Source organism: Sus scrofa, chromosome 6 (assembly GCF_000003025.6).
Source record: "Sus scrofa isolate TJ Tabasco breed Duroc chromosome 6, Sscrofa11.1, whole genome shotgun sequence".
Taxonomy (NCBI): Eukaryota; Metazoa; Chordata; class Mammalia; order Artiodactyla; family Suidae; genus Sus; species Sus scrofa.
In genome coordinates this window covers 167844747-167861323 of record NC_010448.4, presented here as the reverse complement: position 1 = coordinate 167861323, position 16577 = coordinate 167844747, and the positions used below count along the sequence as shown (strand labels likewise).

The 16577-nt window shown below is 49.9% G+C and overlaps 1 protein-coding gene and 1 long non-coding RNA gene across 6 annotated transcripts in view; both read left to right on the top strand.

Moving 5' to 3' along the window:
• The window catches only part of SZT2 (seizure threshold 2 homolog (mouse)), a 49733-nt gene continuing 33158 nt past the window's right edge, over positions 3-16577 (top strand). For 3 of the 5 annotated variants that reach the window (XR_002345234.1, XR_002345236.1, XM_021096875.1), the window contains exons 1-8: positions 3-133; positions 9238-9363; positions 9671-9844; positions 10110-10280; positions 13914-14045; positions 14772-14837; positions 15036-15177; positions 15546-15652. Coding sequence is in view for 2 of the 5 variants with exons in the window: in XM_021096875.1 (XP_020952534.1) it covers positions 107-133; positions 9238-9363; positions 9671-9844; positions 10110-10280; positions 13914-14045; positions 14772-14837; positions 15036-15177; positions 15546-15652 (945 nt within the window). In the remaining 3 variants the exon portion in view is untranslated. The remainder of the gene's footprint in view (positions 134-9237; positions 9364-9670; positions 9845-10109; positions 10281-13913; positions 14046-14771; positions 14838-15035; positions 15178-15545; positions 15653-16577) is intronic. The other 2 variants (XR_002345235.1, XM_021096876.1) reach the window with 1 other exon arrangement.
• Positions 140-4631, top strand: LOC110261243. The gene is made up of 2 exons (XR_002345237.1): positions 140-387; positions 4415-4631. It is a non-coding gene; the product is annotated as an uncharacterized LOC110261243 (long non-coding RNA).

The following is a 16577-nucleotide window of genomic DNA, read 5'->3' as shown; positions in this document are numbered from 1 at the left end:
TCGATCCTCCCATTCGTTTCCGGTTCCTTCGGGCGAGAGGCAGCCGGGTCAGGGGTCACGAGCAGAAGGGCTTCTCTGGCCCGGGCCGGCGCGGGAGGGCTGTGTGATGGCCTCGGAGCGCCCGGAGCCGGAGGTGAGGGGCGGGCGGGCGCAGCGCTGGTCCCCGAGATCCGCGGGGGAGGGGCCGGCGGCCGGGTGCGGCCGTGGCCTCCTCCGGGTCTGGGGGCGGCGGGGGTCGCCCCGAAGGCCCGGCAGTTGCATCTCCTCACCCCGCGGTCCGCACTTTCCTTGGGGGGCTGGAGGAGAAGCTCGTCGCTCTGTTCTGTTTGCTCAGATTTCATTCACGTCGCCAACTCTGGGGCCCTCGGGTTCTCCGACTTCCTAATGGTATTAACAAAGCCTTTATTTTGATTTTGCAATTTGATTTTACTTTGCTGGTGCTTCATATCTTCACGTATTAGAATGACATAATCAGCATGAATTAATTTAGTTCCAGCGCCATGATTTTGAAAGGCAGCTTCGGTTTCGTGGGGAAAATACATATATAGATTCTTTTTTGATTCGGAGTGAAACGTCGTTCACTTCGTTTGGTGCTGCCCTGTAGCCATCTCTGCAACTTCGGGCAAGGCTTGACTGTTTCCTGCTTCTTAAACACCTGTCTTAGGGTGTTTTGTGAGGATCCCATATTTTAAACCAGAAAATGCACATGAGGTATCCCTTAGTTGTTGAGGACCATGCAAGGAACTTGATCTGCATTGTGTTATTCAGACTTGTGCAAGGAAGGTGGCTGTGTCCACTTTCATTTATATGTAAGACACTGGAAAGTGAGAGACGTTAAGTACCTTACCCAAGTGCTACCCTCAGCCAGGGAGTAGCAAAGTTTTGAAGTTAGAAGATCTGGTTTGAAAAGAACATCACCAGGAAAGGTGCCCAGTATTAGAATATGATAGACGGGAAGGGTGAGAGACGTGTGAAATGAAATGACACAAAAGAGTTGTCATAACATATCGAATGCGTGCCGCGTCGTCCTGCTTTACCCCATCAGTTGATACCCTCAACCCGAAGAAGCAGACGTGATTATTTATCCCCATTTTTCAGTTGAGGAGACGGAGGCACAAAATGTTAAGGGTAACAAAGTTACACAGCTAGTTAAGTAGCGGAGCTAAGACTCCCAAACAGGTGGTCTGCTGTAGTATGGTGGTCATAATGTTTCCAGTATAAGCAGTACAGTTGCCACAGGATGGTAAATCTCCTGATCCTTGGCATGTGATGTAACAAGACCCAGGATTAAACGTGGTTGTAGGAAACTACCCTATTTAAAAGAATCAATGGCGGAGTAGCCTATGCATCAGAAATAGCAGTAATAAGAAAAATCCATGAAGGAATGTGGAGTATGTTTTGTTATGGATTAAAATGAGAGGACATGGAGCGATGTCGTAGTGAAATACAGCATACCTTTTAGACATAATCTAAAACAGCATTGTCTAATAGCAGTCTGGTGCAAGCCAAATATATGTGAGTTTTCTGGTAGCCACATTTAGAAAGGTAAAAAGAAACAGGTAAAAGTAATTTTAATATATTTGATTTGACCCCATATTCCCCCAGTGTCATCATTTTTCAAAACATTTAAAAACACATGAGATATTTAACATTCTTTTTTTTGTACCAAGTCTTTAAAACCCGGAGTGTATTTTATACTTAGAGCGTATCTCACTTTGGACTTGCAACATTTCAAGTGCTGGGTAACCTCGTATGGCAGTGGGTACCATATTGAGCACTGCAAACCTAAAGTAACTTGGCATCAAAACATATACTCCTGGAAGTCTCACTCGGTCTGAAATTCATTTGTCAAGTTCTTGATTTGCATTTCTGAAAATTTTATCTCAGAAGCTAAAGGGACTAAAGAGTTCTGCCCTAGGCAGTGACTGATTGTTAGAAGTTATTACAACCCCAAGAGAGAAAGTTTGGGCGTAGTCAGATTTAAGAAGTCATTCATTCCTCACATACTTAAATTATTTTATGTATGCTGCTCTGGGCTCAGAATTGTGCTAAGTATCAGGGTGGATTCAGAGCAGGGTAAGACACATTCCCTATTTAATGGAATGAATGAACAATGAATTATGATAATAAGTGCCTCGAAGAAAGAGTACAGAGTGAACCGAGTGTTTAACAGGGGTTCTTAACCTACTTTTGTTAAGTGGTGGGGGTGGATCAGAGAGCCTTCTCTGAGGAATGACGTTTAAGCCTGAAGAAGGAGCAGGAGGTGTCCTTGAGAAGAGGCCGAGCGCATTACAGGCAAAGGGAATAGTGAGGATCCTGAAGCGGGGAGCTTAGAGCCTTCAGAGAACTGAGAGGAAGCAGCTGCTCGTGTAGACGCAGTAAAGATGAGAATAGCTAACACTGAGTGCTTACTGAGCCCCAGCTAATACTGGGAAAATCCGCATGAAATAGACACTCTTTCACCTGTTTCACAGATGAGGAACTAAGGCACAGAGAGGTTAAGTAATTTCACCAAAGGCCCCAGACAACAAGCAGGAGAACCAGCATTTGCTCCTGGCGCTCAAAATCAGCGGGAGATGGGTGAGAGATAAGGCCGGCAGAGAAGATCCTGGTTGAAGCCGTGCCAGAGGTTCAGTACTTTGGCGTAAGCACAGTGGTTCAGGTGCAGGTGGAAACTGCGTTATTCTGTGGGACTCCGTCAGCAGAAAAGAGCACGGGGTTGGAAAGGGTTCCAGAAGTAATTCATACCTCACCCACCAAGGGATGGGGGCAACGAACAGCCACAGATTAACGAGATGAGCGGCGTTTCCTTCATCGTGGCATACATGGCATGCAGCACGGTGCCTAACAGTGTTTTATTCCTCTTGCCGTAAATGGTATGTAGGCCTTGTGAATGTTCCAAAGAGTGACAGGCTTCCTCTTCACTGTCCTGGCTCTCCTGATTAACTGGCACAATATCCCCGTCAAGTAGATATTCGATGAAGAAACTGGAAAAAGTAACTTGACCAAGCCCACCTAGACAGCAAGTAGAGGCAGGTTTGAATCCAGGCCTCTGACTTGAAAACCCTGCTTCCTCTTTGCCAGCCTCCTCCCGTGCACATCAGACCCCGGAGGATTAAGTAGTAGGGATGAAAGGTCCGTGTGAGTGCGGGCGCTGTGAGAACAACCTGACTCGGGGATTCTCAGACAGTAGAGTGGAAGCATCACTTGGGGGGACTTGTTGCGTATAGACTGCTGAGCCCTCTCAACGCTTAGTTCAGTTGGTCTTGGGTGGTGCCCAGGAATCTGCATTTTAACAAGTACCTCAGGTGGTTCTGATGCCAGCTGGTCCTTGGATCACACTTTGAAAAATACCATTCTAAGTGCTTAAATTTAATCCTTGAGTCTATTGGTTCTGATAAATTACATTTTGAATACGAAGAAAACTTGGAGCTGGTGTTTATAGAAATGTAGTTATTAAAGTGTCGTGTTTGAGGGGGGAGTCTTCCAAGTTAGGAAGTGTTCCTGGTTTTAAGAGAATGGATTCTTTTTGTTTGTTTGCTTGTTTGTTTTGTCTTTTTGCCTTTTCTAGGGCCGCTTCCATGGCACATGGAGGCTAGGGGTCTAATCGGAGCTGTAGCCGCTGGCCTACGCCAGAGCCATGGCAACGCCGGATCCTTAACCCATTTAGCAAGGCCAGGGACCCAACCCAAAACCTCATGGTTCCTAGTTGGATTCATTAACCACTGCACCACGACAGGAACTCCTGGGTTTCTCTAAGACCCGATTGATGAACTAGACTCAGTTTGGCCTTGCCGTGCCAGTCCATCATTCAAAACCTTCAAGACAAGGTGGAGAAATGGAAGCTGCACGGTAGTGAAATTAAGCAGCCTACCATTAAATCGTCCGAAAAAAGTTTTCAAATAGTACAGCTCATCTATGCGTTCCACTGGGTGTATCCCCCTTTCCCTCCTCACTTAGCAAACCCTGCTGCTCAACCCTCAGGAGTGTTTTCTCTCCCTCTCCCTCTCTCTCTCTCTCTTTTTTTGCTTTTTAGGGCTGTATTAGTGGCATGTAGAGGTTCCCAGGCCGGGTGTCAAATCGGAGCTACAGCTGCCGGCCTGTGCCACAGCCACAGCAACGCCAGATCTGAGCTGTGTCTTCGACCGACACCACAGCTCACGGCAATGCCGGATCCTTAACCCACAGAGCAAGGCCAGGGATCAAACCCACAACCTCATGGTTCCTTGTGGGATTTGTTTTCCGCTGTGCCATGACGGGAACTCCAGGATCATTTTGTCTTAAGTCCCCAGCCTGAATCAGGTTACTTTGTTACATGCTTTCAAAAAAGCCCATTCTTATCCTTTGGCACGCTTACTCAATTTGTAATAATATGTTAACTAGAGTGATTATTAATTTTTTTCTCCATTATAAGGTAAATTTTGTGGGAGCAGATCAGGGTAATTGCAAGAAGACAGATCCTGGCTCAGTATGAAGAAATTTCCAACTCTGCCAACTCTATGGGGCTGAGCACAAAAAGCTGAAGAGGAGGAAACTAAAGTTCAAGCCCAGAGGCTCAGCCATCACATCGGTTTTCTTTCCATAATACTATACTTATGTCTAAAATAAATCTATTGGAATTTAGCCCAGAACCCTGCTTCCCCAGATTCCAGGTCGTGGAAAAGAACATAATACTGGGAAAGAACGTACTCGTGAGACAGAAACTTGGTAAAAACAACTTTCATGGAGGCAAAGGAAAAATCCCAACAATAGAGTCGTTTTTCCATAAAGTGGATGAGGAAGGATGGGAATTCTTGAACCACAAAAACCAGATGTTGATGAAAGGGAAGAATTAGGAATCATTGGCGAGACATTAAGAACATAGCTTGAAAGAGAATAAATACAGTTTGCAAGGGGAGTTTCCCTCATTCATTCAGCGAATACTACTTGAACCCTTAGTGTGTCTTGGCACTGTGCCACTTGCTGGGGCTACAGCAAAGAACAATGTGTAGACACCCCACTTCCTTAGAGCATGCACACTTGTAGGGGGAACGTTAAAAGTCAAATACCTCGTTATGAGCTTTGGTGGGTGCTATAAAGACCAGGCTGCTTCGTGCATGCCTAACAGATGCCTCACCGTGCAGGGAGTCACTGAAAAGTTCGTTTAGTAATGAATGCACAATTGCCAAGATTTTCGTCCTAGCTGAAGTGACCCAGTATTCCCCCAAATCCCTGTGGTGCTGACCGGTGGACTGTGGACATGTGCTCCCCCTCCTTCTTTTGTTTTTTTGTTGTTTTGGTTTTGGCTGCCCTGCGGCCTATGGAGCTCCCTAGCCAGGGATCCGATCCAAGCCACAGCTGCAACCTCCCACAGCCAAGGCAACACCAGACTCTTAGCCCACTGTGCCAGGCAGCAGTGCCAGATCCTTAACCCAGTGCGAGAGGCCTGTTTCCTCCCTCTCTAATCCTGGTGCAGTATGGGCCACGACTCCTCTCCTTGATGTTTCCTTGCGAAACTGAGCCAGGCTGGCATTTGAAAAAGTCTTGCTAACTACCAAAGAACAACAGGAAAACAACAGTGTTAAAATGGCCTCACCTTGAGAGGAGGCGTACTGCTTACGATTCGTTTTAAATATCGAATTTGCTTTGCTTAAAACAGAGGGAATTCACGTTTTCCGCAGAATTGTGTTGCGCATCCCATCGCCTGGCCGTGCCTCAGGCTCTGGGGATAGAGGATAAACAGAAAAGGCTGCAGAACTGGGATATCCTTCCTATTCGGATAATATTGAGCCCCAGCCCATCCTTTTTTAGATAAGAGCCTTGGCAAGGATCCAGCATAGTCAACTCACAGACAAGAGAGCTCACTGATATCACACTCACGCCAGCCCAGTCAATCCTGAGGGAGAGGTTGCCTGGTTTGTGAGATTATCTCATCCTGAGACCAAGGATCAGAGAAAGAGGGCAAGTAATTTGCTGCAATTGCCTTCTTTGCCCGTAGACCCTTGTCTTTTTAGGAGCTTGGCAATAAGAGTATGCAATTGGATGGGACCTTTTGAAGGGGGTGGTGGTTAGCAATGATGGGAAATAACTATCTGATTTCTCTAGCTAACTGGGAAAAATCGTCTGCTGCTTCCCAGTTTCTGATATGACTTAGTCTCCTCAGCATCTCTTTCGTCTGTTGGTTTGGTTACTTTCCTCCACACTTCAAATTAGTCACCGGTTCTTACCCATCTTATTCTAAAGATTCCTTTAAACGCAACCACGCTCACTTGTCTTTTTTTAAAACAATTCAATGTATTTTATTTATAGTTGTATAGCCATCATCACAACCTAAGTTCGCTTGTCTTGAAGGTTACTTCAGCTGGCTTTTTCCAAGCCTCAGTGAAAGGCAGTGCTGGTCGTCTCATTGGGGAAGCATCTCAAACAGTTCACAGGACGGCTACTTTGTGTAGCTCTGGCCTAGGCCACTGTCACCTTCCCTGGTTGTTAGGGGATCTTTCTGAATCATGTGGTAGCCAGAGGGGGAAAATTTTTTTTTTAGTGCAGCTTGACCTAACTCTTGGATAAAATCCCAAATCCTCAGCCCTGTGTGGGAAACAGCAAGAGAGAATAGTATTTTCCACCGTGTGATTTCAGATGGTAAAGAGACATAACTCAATATCGAATCACATCATGTCAATATTTAAATTGTCCTTTTGTCTTTCTGATTATGTCAAAGCATCTGTTCTATTTATAAACCCCCGTCATATTCATTCTTGTGACCACTTGAAATATTTTCTGCTCTTAAGTCCCCAGTTTGACCCTTTTGTCACGCCCAGGAGTGAGCTTTGCAGCCACTCATCAGACAAGAATTTGACTTCTGACCCTATGCCTACTAATTATGCTGCGTCACTTAACTTTTTTGGACCTCAGCTTTCTTCTGTTAAACTTTTTTTTGGGGGGGTTTGTGCCCATGGCATGCAGAAGTTTGTGGGTCAGGGATCAAACTTGCACCACTGCCATGGCAACACTGGATCCTTAACCTGCTGAGCCATCAGGGAACCCCTTTTGTTAAATGTTTTGTGTGAAGACAGAATGCAGTTATTTATATAAAGAGCCCAGTATTGAGCCTGGTAATAACCTGTAATAGTTACTGTATTCCTTTTTTTTTTTTTTTTTTTTTTTTGGTCATATTTTTAGGGCTGCGGCCAAAGCATATGGAGGTTCCCAGGCTAGAGGTCAAATCAGAGCTGTAGCTGCCGGCCTACACCACAGCCACGTCAACCCAGGATCTTAGCTGAGTCTGCGACCTACACCACAGCTCATGGCAACGCTGGATCCTTAACCCCCTGAGCAAGGCCAGGGATTGAACCCACATCCTCATGGATACTAGTCAGGTTCATTAACCACTGAGCCAGGGTGGGGACTCCAGTTACTATGTTCTTATTAAGTGCCATGTGCTGTGCTAAGCACTTCAAATGCATGGTTTTCCTTCATCCACAGAACAGCACAATTAGATTGGCGTGAGGATTTATCTCCATTTTTACAAAGGAGAACACTGAGGCTTAAGTAGGATAAGTACCTTTCCCATGATCTCACAGCTCAGAAGAGGCTGATTTGGGATTCAGACCCAGGCTGTCTGAAATCTGAAATTCTTGTGCTTAGCCTTGACAATGTCCTATTGAATATATTTTAGGTGCCCAATCAGCATGAGTTCCTTCCCTCTTTTTTCCTTCTACTCTCATCCCTGTCATTTCCCAGTATCTGCATCTATATTGTGTGTGTGTGTGTGTGTGTGTGTGTGTGTGCGCGCGCGCGCGCGTGTGTGTCTTTTTAGGGCCACACCTGCGGCATATGGAAGTTCCCAGGCTAGGGGTTCAATCGGAGCTACACCAATGCCAGATCTGAGCCATGTCTGCAACCTACACCACAGCTCACGGCAATGCCAGCTCCTTAGCCCACTGAGCGAGGCCAGGGATCGAATCCACGTCCTCATGGATACAAGTTAGGTTCCTTACTGCCGAGCCACAGTGGAAACTCCTCTGCATCTATATCTCTTTATGCCTGCCTTCTGTCTCAGAAAAGAGAGACTTTCTTCATCTTTAGTTGTGGCATCTCTGCTCGCCACACTCTTCTCCAACATCAGGTACGCTTCATTGTTGCTTTTCCAGGACTTTTCCCATCTCTTTTCCAGATATATTTCCCCATCATTAGAAAAAAAAAAAACGAAAACAAAACTTTACTTCCTTTCAATACCACATTTCTCAACAGACAGTCACTGAATTTGCTCACTTCCTCACAGTCTCGCATTTCCAGGAGGAGAAATTTGCAGTTTATCTAGAATAGGAGGAGAGTAAGAAAAAGAGCAAGTGAGTGAAGAAATGTTACAGATGAAGATTAATCAGGGAGAAACGTGGGGGACTTCAGACCCGTTGACCCTTATTTTCCCTGTCAAACAGTAGAGAAGTTTATCTGTCAGGACTGTGGGGTTTGAGAGACTGGAAAACCCGAGCAGAATAGGGAAGGCTAGTGACCAAGGAAAAAGAAAAGGATTGGTAAAGGCCACCCTTGGTGACACCACTGGCAGTGTGACACGTTTCTGCCAATGAGCAGCTGGCGTGACTTCTGTGTCGATAAGGGGAAAGGTCGGATTCATCCCGAGTCAACATCTGGCTGGCCTCGGGTCGCGGCAGATGAGGCCACCGGCAAGGGAACTGGTGCTCGTTAGGACATTATTGAACTGCCTGCCCACGAGGCAGTGGAAGGAACTAGAGTGCTGGCAACTGAGAAGGATGGGAGCGGGAGATTGTGACCCACATACGTCTGGTTTTGAGGTTCCCCAGTAGGCTTGTCATTCACCCAGTGAGTGTTGTTGTGCCTGCTGTCATCACGGCTTGTTAGGAGGACCTGCTGGGCTTATTGCGTGTCTATTCTGCATTAAGCAATTTGCTAAGCACAGGGACACAAAAACAGAGCAAGACACAGTCCCTGTGCTCAAGGAACTTAGAGTGTGTAGGAGAAACTCACATATGTGTCAGAATGTGCAGAGGTCACTTGGTCTACACAGAAGTCTTTCTAGGAGGAATGGGAGCAGAGCGCTGAGAAGTGAAAGCTTGGGGACACCTTGCACGGAGGTGGCCGGGGGGAGATTTTAGTTCTGCTGTCTTACCTCTCCCGTGTGGATTCTGAACTCTTTGACAAGTTCCTTGCGCCGTGATCTGTATGTACGAGGAAGTCAATGCACTTTTTTAGATTTGTTCCATGTCTCTTTGTCCCCAGGTGGAAGAAGCTGGGCATGTGTTCCTGCTGATGAAAAAGGATTACCGAATCTCCCGAAATGTTCGCCTGGCTTGGTTCCTCAATCACCTGCATCAGACTGTGCAGGCCACACCCCAGGAGATGCTGGTGAGGCCCAGAGACACACCAGATGTGAGGGGCTGGGTCTGAGGATCTGTTTTTAGGAGGCTGCTAGAAACAGACTGGAAGGGACACTAACTCTGAGAGATCCGATTCTCGGAGGGGCCTAGAGTGCGCACAAGGCGATTCCACAGGGGAAGTTTTGTTTACTCATTTCTCCAGCTAGGATGCGTGTGTGGTTGGGTCGTGGGAAACAGAGCCCACATGTGTCATTTTGGACATGGAGGGCAGGTCCTGGAAAGAAAGAGGCGATCCCTCCCCGACTCCTTTCTTTTCTCTCTGTCCGGACGGGCAGCTTCAGTCTGAGCAGGAGCTGGAAGTCCTCAGTGTCCTGCCTCCTGGGTGGCAGCCAGATGAACCAGTGGTCCCCAGGCCGTTCCTCCTTGTACCCTCCACCCGGGTCACCTTCCTGGCTTGGCAGTATCGATTTGTCATCGAGCTGGACCTCAGCCCATCCACTGGCATTGTGGTAAGGGGTCGGGGGGGATAGCGAGACGGGACGTAGGAAGGAGGGGCTGGGATGGGGGCCTCTCAGTGTGGCCAGGAGCCCGGCATGTGAAGGAGCCGTGGGTGTGTGGAAGAGAGATCCCGTTCCATCTGTGGCAGTGTGTTTGGGGGGCGTGATCACCCTTAACATAGGAGCCCCCCTGAGCCCACGGAAGCTGCTCGTTTCTGCCCTCAGCTCAGGGCTGCTTCGGTTTCCCTTGCGAGACCTTCCTCTGCGTTGCCCTCAGGACGATTCCACAGGGGAGATCCTGTTTGATGAAGTTTTCCATGCCCTGTCCCGCTGCCTGGGCGGGCTGCTCCGGCCCTTCCGAGTGCCTGGGTCTTGCATCGACTTCCAGCCTGAGATCTACGTCACCATCCAGGCCTACTCCTCGATCATTGGCCTGCAGTCCCACCAGGTATTGCATCCTTGCTCCGCGCTGGCATCCTCAGACCTCGTTGCCAAGAGTCCACTGACCAAGTCCTTGTCCGATCTCTACTCCCCGTGCCCTAAGTCCCCGGCTGTTCTTGAACCTGATCCCTGGTCATCACCGTGAGTCTTCCTCCTTTTGAGGATCTGGATCTGGTCCTAAAGGGCCTTCCCATAAGCTTTAGGGTGGGCAGCGCTGATGGACAAATGCCCGTCTCACGGCTCCTCTAAGTCTCTGGTTCAGGCCCCTGAATGTCCGTGTTCTCTCCCCACCCCCTCGAATTCCGTCAGAAGGGTTGCTAAGGTCCTAATTCCTGGCGCTACCACCAGGAGATGGTCTTTTGGGATAGGTTGATGATTTTGAAGCATAACAAAGACCTAGAAAAATAATTTCTTCCAAGGCTAGAGGAGGGTCATTTTCTCTGAGCCCTGTGAACTGGCGGGTGTCATGCTGACCATACAGATAATTACAGGGCTTATCCGGCACCAAGCAGGCTATCAGAAGGCACTCCTTTTGGAGAATGGCCAAGTCTGTTACCGGAATATCTGTTTTCGGCTTTGATAAGCATTGGCGCAGTTTCCCCTCATCTGCCCTTCACCACCCTTCCCTCATTGGTAGGGGCTTACCCCGAAACTGTCCCTGATGGCGACATTGTCACCACAGCTGTCACACTGCCTTTGAGAGAAGGGGATGCAAGGAACAGCATCTAAGGGGCTGGAATATACAACAAGCCGATGGGTGCAAGCCTGGATCCAAGCCCGCTGCCCTAGTTTAAAGTGTTCTAGTGCACGTGTCGGGGCTGTGGTTGTGGTCTGCCTCCCCAGACAGAGGTCAAGCTTTGCAGGTGCACACAGTCAAGGTGGGGAAAGCTTGGGTATTAGGTAATCTCTCGACCCTTGGTTCAGTTTGACAAACACTTACTGATGCCTGCTCTATGCCAGGCCTGGGCCAGGTCCTGGAGGCCCAGATGAATCAGGTACTGGCCCTTATCCCAATAGGAGGGGTTGGGAGTTTAGTAGGGGACACAGATATCGACAGAGGTAATTTCAGTTGAATGTGCTCAGGACACTGATAAGGTATGACTCAGGTGCTGTGGGAGCAACCCAGCCAAGCCTGGGGAGCAGCAGGAAAGACTTTTTGCACAAAGAAGCACTTGAACGGAGCCTTGGAAGATAAAGTGAGGTTAACTCTTCAAAGAAAAGGAAATGGGCTTTCGGGGCAGAGGAGCCAGCAAAAGCCAAGACTAGAGCCGTGAGCCTGTGCTCTCACTCAGGGATGTTGGAGGGAACTTCCCGTTACTCAGTTCGACACGATGACGTTTCCGCGGGGAGGAGGCAGGGGGAGGAGGGTGGTAAAGGGGAGACTGGAGAGAGAGACGGGGCAGGTTTAGGAAGGGCCTCGAAGGTCATGGCTCCGAACTTGTACTTTATTCCGTGGGGAGTCTAGTGGGGTCATGAAGAGCAGTGAAGCTGGCATCACGTCGCCTTCTCTGCTTCCTCGCTGTACCACTTACTGGCTGTGTGCCCTTATGAGAGTTATTCAACCTCTCTGTGCATCTGGGTCTTTTCTGCAAAATGGGGTGTCAACAGGACCAGTATTGTATGGCGAGTGCATTACTACACGTCAGGCCCTGAAAATAGTGCCTGCCACGTGGAAAACACGCAAATGCGAGCTATTAAAACTCTCAGCCCCAGGCGTAGAGAACCGTGGGAGGTTTGGAATGCCAGGAACAGGATCAGGTGTGTACCCTGGGAAGCTCACACTTGTTTGAGGCCAGTGAGGAAAATGGATTGAGGGCAAATCTGGACTGAGGAGAACAGAAGATTATTGCAACATGGAAGAAGAGATAAGGTCTGAACAAGGACGGCAGCCGTGGAAAAGGCGAGGACTGAGAAAGTCGGGAAGCCCCAGGGCCGCCTGTCAGTAAGTCCACTGCGTAGGTAGGTGCCTTCCTCACTGGCTCTAGAGCTCCCTCGAGACGGATCCTGCTGTCCTCAAACAAAAGACAGAAAGCCAACAGAAAAACTCGTTGTCGCATTCATAATTCCTGTCCATGGAAGGAGGTTTGAAAAATACATAAAATATAAAGAAAAACAAAGCTCGCTCATCATACACCGCCCAGAAATAACCGTCATTGGCCTGTTATCGAATATGCCTTTCTTGTCTTTGGGTACGTGTTTATTTCCCTCACCACCGACCCTCCATCCAGAGAGAAGAGAAACGTCAGGCTCCCTGCAGACACACCTTTTTATATCCTGCCTTTCTTTTTCTTTTTCTTTTTTTTTTTTTGCCTTTTTTTAAGGGCCACACCTGTGGCCTGTGGAAGTTCCCAGGCTAGGGGTCGAATCGGAGCTGCAGCTGCCGGTCCATGCCACAGCCCCAGCAATGCGGCATCGGAAACGTGTCCGCAACCTACACCACACCTCACAGCAACTCCTGGTCCTTAACCCACTGAGCAAGGCCAGGGATCGAACCCGCATCCTCATGGATACTAGTCAGGTTCATAACTGCTGAGTCACAACGGGAATGCCACATCCTGCTTTTTTAAAGTATAATAGGGGCCTTTTTCCGTGTCACTAAATATTCGTTGGAAATAGGATTTTTAATGGCTGCTTGACTTAACTATTTTCTCATATTCTGACCTTATATATTTAGCCAAACCCTTATTGTTGGACTCTTGGGTTGACCCAGTTCTCACTCTTCTAAACAGTACAGCTCTGAACATTTTTCTCACCCTTCCATAGTCCCCGTTCCCGCTACTTCTCTGATTCTGTTTCTCTTCTCACAGTCAGGCCTTTAAGTGGTCCAGAATCCCGCTCTCTCGTCTTCCGGCTGTCCCTACCCACTCACCCAGCTCTGACTAGAGAGGGAAGGAGCAGCTGTTGCACGGGAGGCAGGGGTGGGGAGAAGTAGACAGGTCATAGGAGTCTGACGTGGGGAGGGCGGGCGGGAGGGAGGTGGGATCCCGAGGCCAGCACAGGAGCCCCTGGGGCTGTCTAATGGGACGCGCACTTACTTATGTTGGAAGTAGAAGGAAAGGAACCCGTGGAGAGAGAACGAAGATACTAGAGACAGAAGATCCAAGATTAGGTGGAGCGTTTAGCTTTAGGGAGAAGGGGGAGGAAGAGGAATTTTCTGAGCCTCAAAGGAGGGACAAGAACACGATAGATGTAAACACCCAGCCAAGGCCGAGGGCGTTTTCAGTGGCTGGAGAGTCGCACATCCTCAGGGTTACGGCGAGTGGGGGGGTCCTTTCTCTGTGAAGAGGGGGTGGGAGTTATCCTTTGAGGGTAGCACAAGGAAGGGAGGAGCATTCATTGGAGGAACAAGATGTTGAGCTGAAGAAAGAAGAGGTCCAGACCAGCTTCTGTGTGCAGCGCTTAGATATCAACTAAAATTTAAAAAAAAAGTATGGGTCAGAATGAAAAAGGCTCTGCCTGGCAAGATAGGGCAGCTTGTAAATAAGGTCCCAGGGGCCAAGATGGGAGCAGCTGGAAGGTCTCATGGCGCCCCCATGCGGGGGGCTTGGGGAAGCCCTGCGAGGCGGATGAGTAGGGACAGCTGAGGGGTACTGCCCGGTGTCGCCCCAACTCCATGTCTCCCTCTCCCTGCGCTTCTCAGGTGCTGGTCCAGGGCTGCCTATTGGACCCTTCCCAGAGGGAGGTGTTCCTGCAGCAGGTGTATGAGCAGCTCTGTCTCTTCGAGGATAAGGTGGCCACAATGCTGCAGCAGCAGTATGACCCCCCGAGCCAGGTATGTGGGAGAGAAGGCGGGTAGAGGCCGCTTTGGAGGAGGAGCTCTAGGGGGTTCCCACCGTGGCTCAGCAGGTTACGAACCTCACTAGTACCCACAAGGATGGAGATTCGAACCCTGGCCTCGCTCGGTGGGCTAAGGATCCAGTGCTGCCATGCGCTGTGGCGTAGGTCGCAGACGTGGCTCGGATCCCACGTTGCTGTGGCTGTGGCGCAGGCTGGCAGCTGCAGCTCCGGTTCGACCCCTGGCCGGGGACCCTCCATGTGCCACGGGCGCTGTTAAGGGACAGAGGGTGGGGAGGAGGACAAGCGAAGTATAGGAGGGAGTGGGCCAAGGGCCAGGGGCAGATGGAGCCAAGGAAAGGAGTGCTCGTGGGTGCACACAGCAGGTTCCTACTGGAAGAGGGCTCAGGGCTCAGATGCACTGCCCCGGCACGCATCCTTGCTGGGAAGAGATGTAAGGCCATTTGCTTGTGTTTTTTCAGTCCCGCTCTTCTCCCCTATGCATCTGAGAAGGTGACCGTGGACGGCTTTGGGCTCTGGGATTTTGCAGAGTCAGGGATAAAGCTTCTGAGGCTCACTGCAGTGCTCGCTCTTGTTCCTTGAGATATCTCAGAAATAGCCAGGCCGATGACAGTTTCGTGTCTGCAGACTTAATTTGATTGATGTATGAGATATTTCATCATGGCAATGGAAAAATATGGACAGGGCACCTTATTGGCAACAGGTGGGAAGCCCTGCCTCAGTACAGTCTGGAGCTTCATGTGGAGCTGGACTCCGTGCCCATCTGAGGGTCAGTATCTGAACACACATTAGGGGAGGGTCAGTATCTGAACACACATCAGGATGTGGCTGCCCAGTAGGGGTTTAGGGTCCTCACAGGACTAGGCCTGTCGGGCCTGGGTAACGCTGAGCTATAGATTCTTCCTTGGCTGCGGATGGGGCAGCCATGCCATCTGTCCCATTCTGTCTTTTCTGTAACTTGGGTCAGGCAGAGGACCAGTCCCCAGACTCAGGGGAGCCCCCTGGCCGGAAAGTGGGCGTCTCCATGGTGACAGCTGATCTTGGGCTGGTCAGTATGATTCGTCAGGGCATCTTGGCGCTGCAGTTGCTGCCCTCCAACTCTAGTGCAGGTCAGTCGAAGGAATGTTGGTGGGGTTGGGGAAACGGGAGGCACGGGAAGGGGGGCCGTCATTAGCAAAGATGGAGGCGTCGGTGGGCCCAGGGAAGAGTGTCTTTTTCCTCGTTTGTGAAAGGTGAGGGTTAGCAGTGTGTACCTCCAGGACCCCAGCCCCGACAGCCGTCAGGGACCCGAGCGGGAGGAGTAGAGCTCCAAGGATATAATCACTTAGGAGGGTCCAGGCCTCGGGAGGGAGGAGCGGGGGAGGGGGGAGAAGGGCTCGCTGGACACCGAGGTCTTAGGGCCCCGTCGCTTGGATGCCTCCCTGAGACTTTGGTCTGGACAGTGTCCCAGGTCTGAGTCTGATGTTTCCCGCTCCAGGCATCATTGTGATCACAGATGGGGTGACCAGTGTCCCTGATGTTGCTGTCTGTGAGACACTGCTGAACCAGCTTCGCAGCGGCACTGTGGCGTGTTCCTTTGTGCAGGTGAGGACTTGCTGGGAAGGGGGAGAGGGAGGCGTGGTACCTCACAAAGTGGGATGTGGCTGGTTGCTTTCTTGCAGGCAGTGATTTCCCAGGTAAAGCCAATCACAGTTCTGGGGGCGCTGGGGGCATCATGTTTAGAACAGGATGGGTACAGTGGTGGGAGAGGACCAAGCCTTTGTCCTCTCTCCCTAGGATGTGAGAGGCAGTACGTTACAGTGAGAACAGTGCAAGATTTACATTCTGGCCGTTGGTTCCAGTCCCACGCCTCCTATTAGATTAGTTACTACCGTTTCGGTTGCAGGGGCCAGAAAACCCAGCTCCAACTAGCGTAAGCAAAGGAGGGGTGGGAATATTCTGGGACCTGCAGCCAGTTTGGATGGACGGACTGCGGGGTAGGAGGCAAAGAGCTGTGGGAAACCAGCCTGGAGGGTAGGCATGGGCCCGGAAAGCTGCTTCTGCTGTGGTAGGAGTTCCAGCATAGTTCTGTGGGTGATGCAGGGACACAGAAGGAAAACCACAAGTTGCATTTGTGTTTTATAAAGATCCCTCCTGTTGCTGGGGAGAGGGCAAGAGGGAGGCAGGAAGGCTGCTAATTGCAGTGGTCAGGCGAGAGAGGATCAGGGCTTAAATGAAGGGAACTCAGGGTAAGAGAGAGGGGGCAGGACTGGAGACAGAGAAATGAGGGGACAGAGTCAACATGTATGATGAGCAAGATGAGCGGGGTGAGCAAGAAAGAGGGGCTAGGGGTTCCCGTGGTGGCTCCGTGAGTTACGAATCCGACTAGTATCCATGAGGATGTGGGTTTGATCCCTGGCCTGGTTCAGTGGGTTAAGGATCCAATGTTGCTGTGAGCTGCGGCCTTGGGTCACAGACAGGGCTCAGATCTGGCATTGCTGTGGCTCTGGTGTAGGCTGGCAACTGTAGC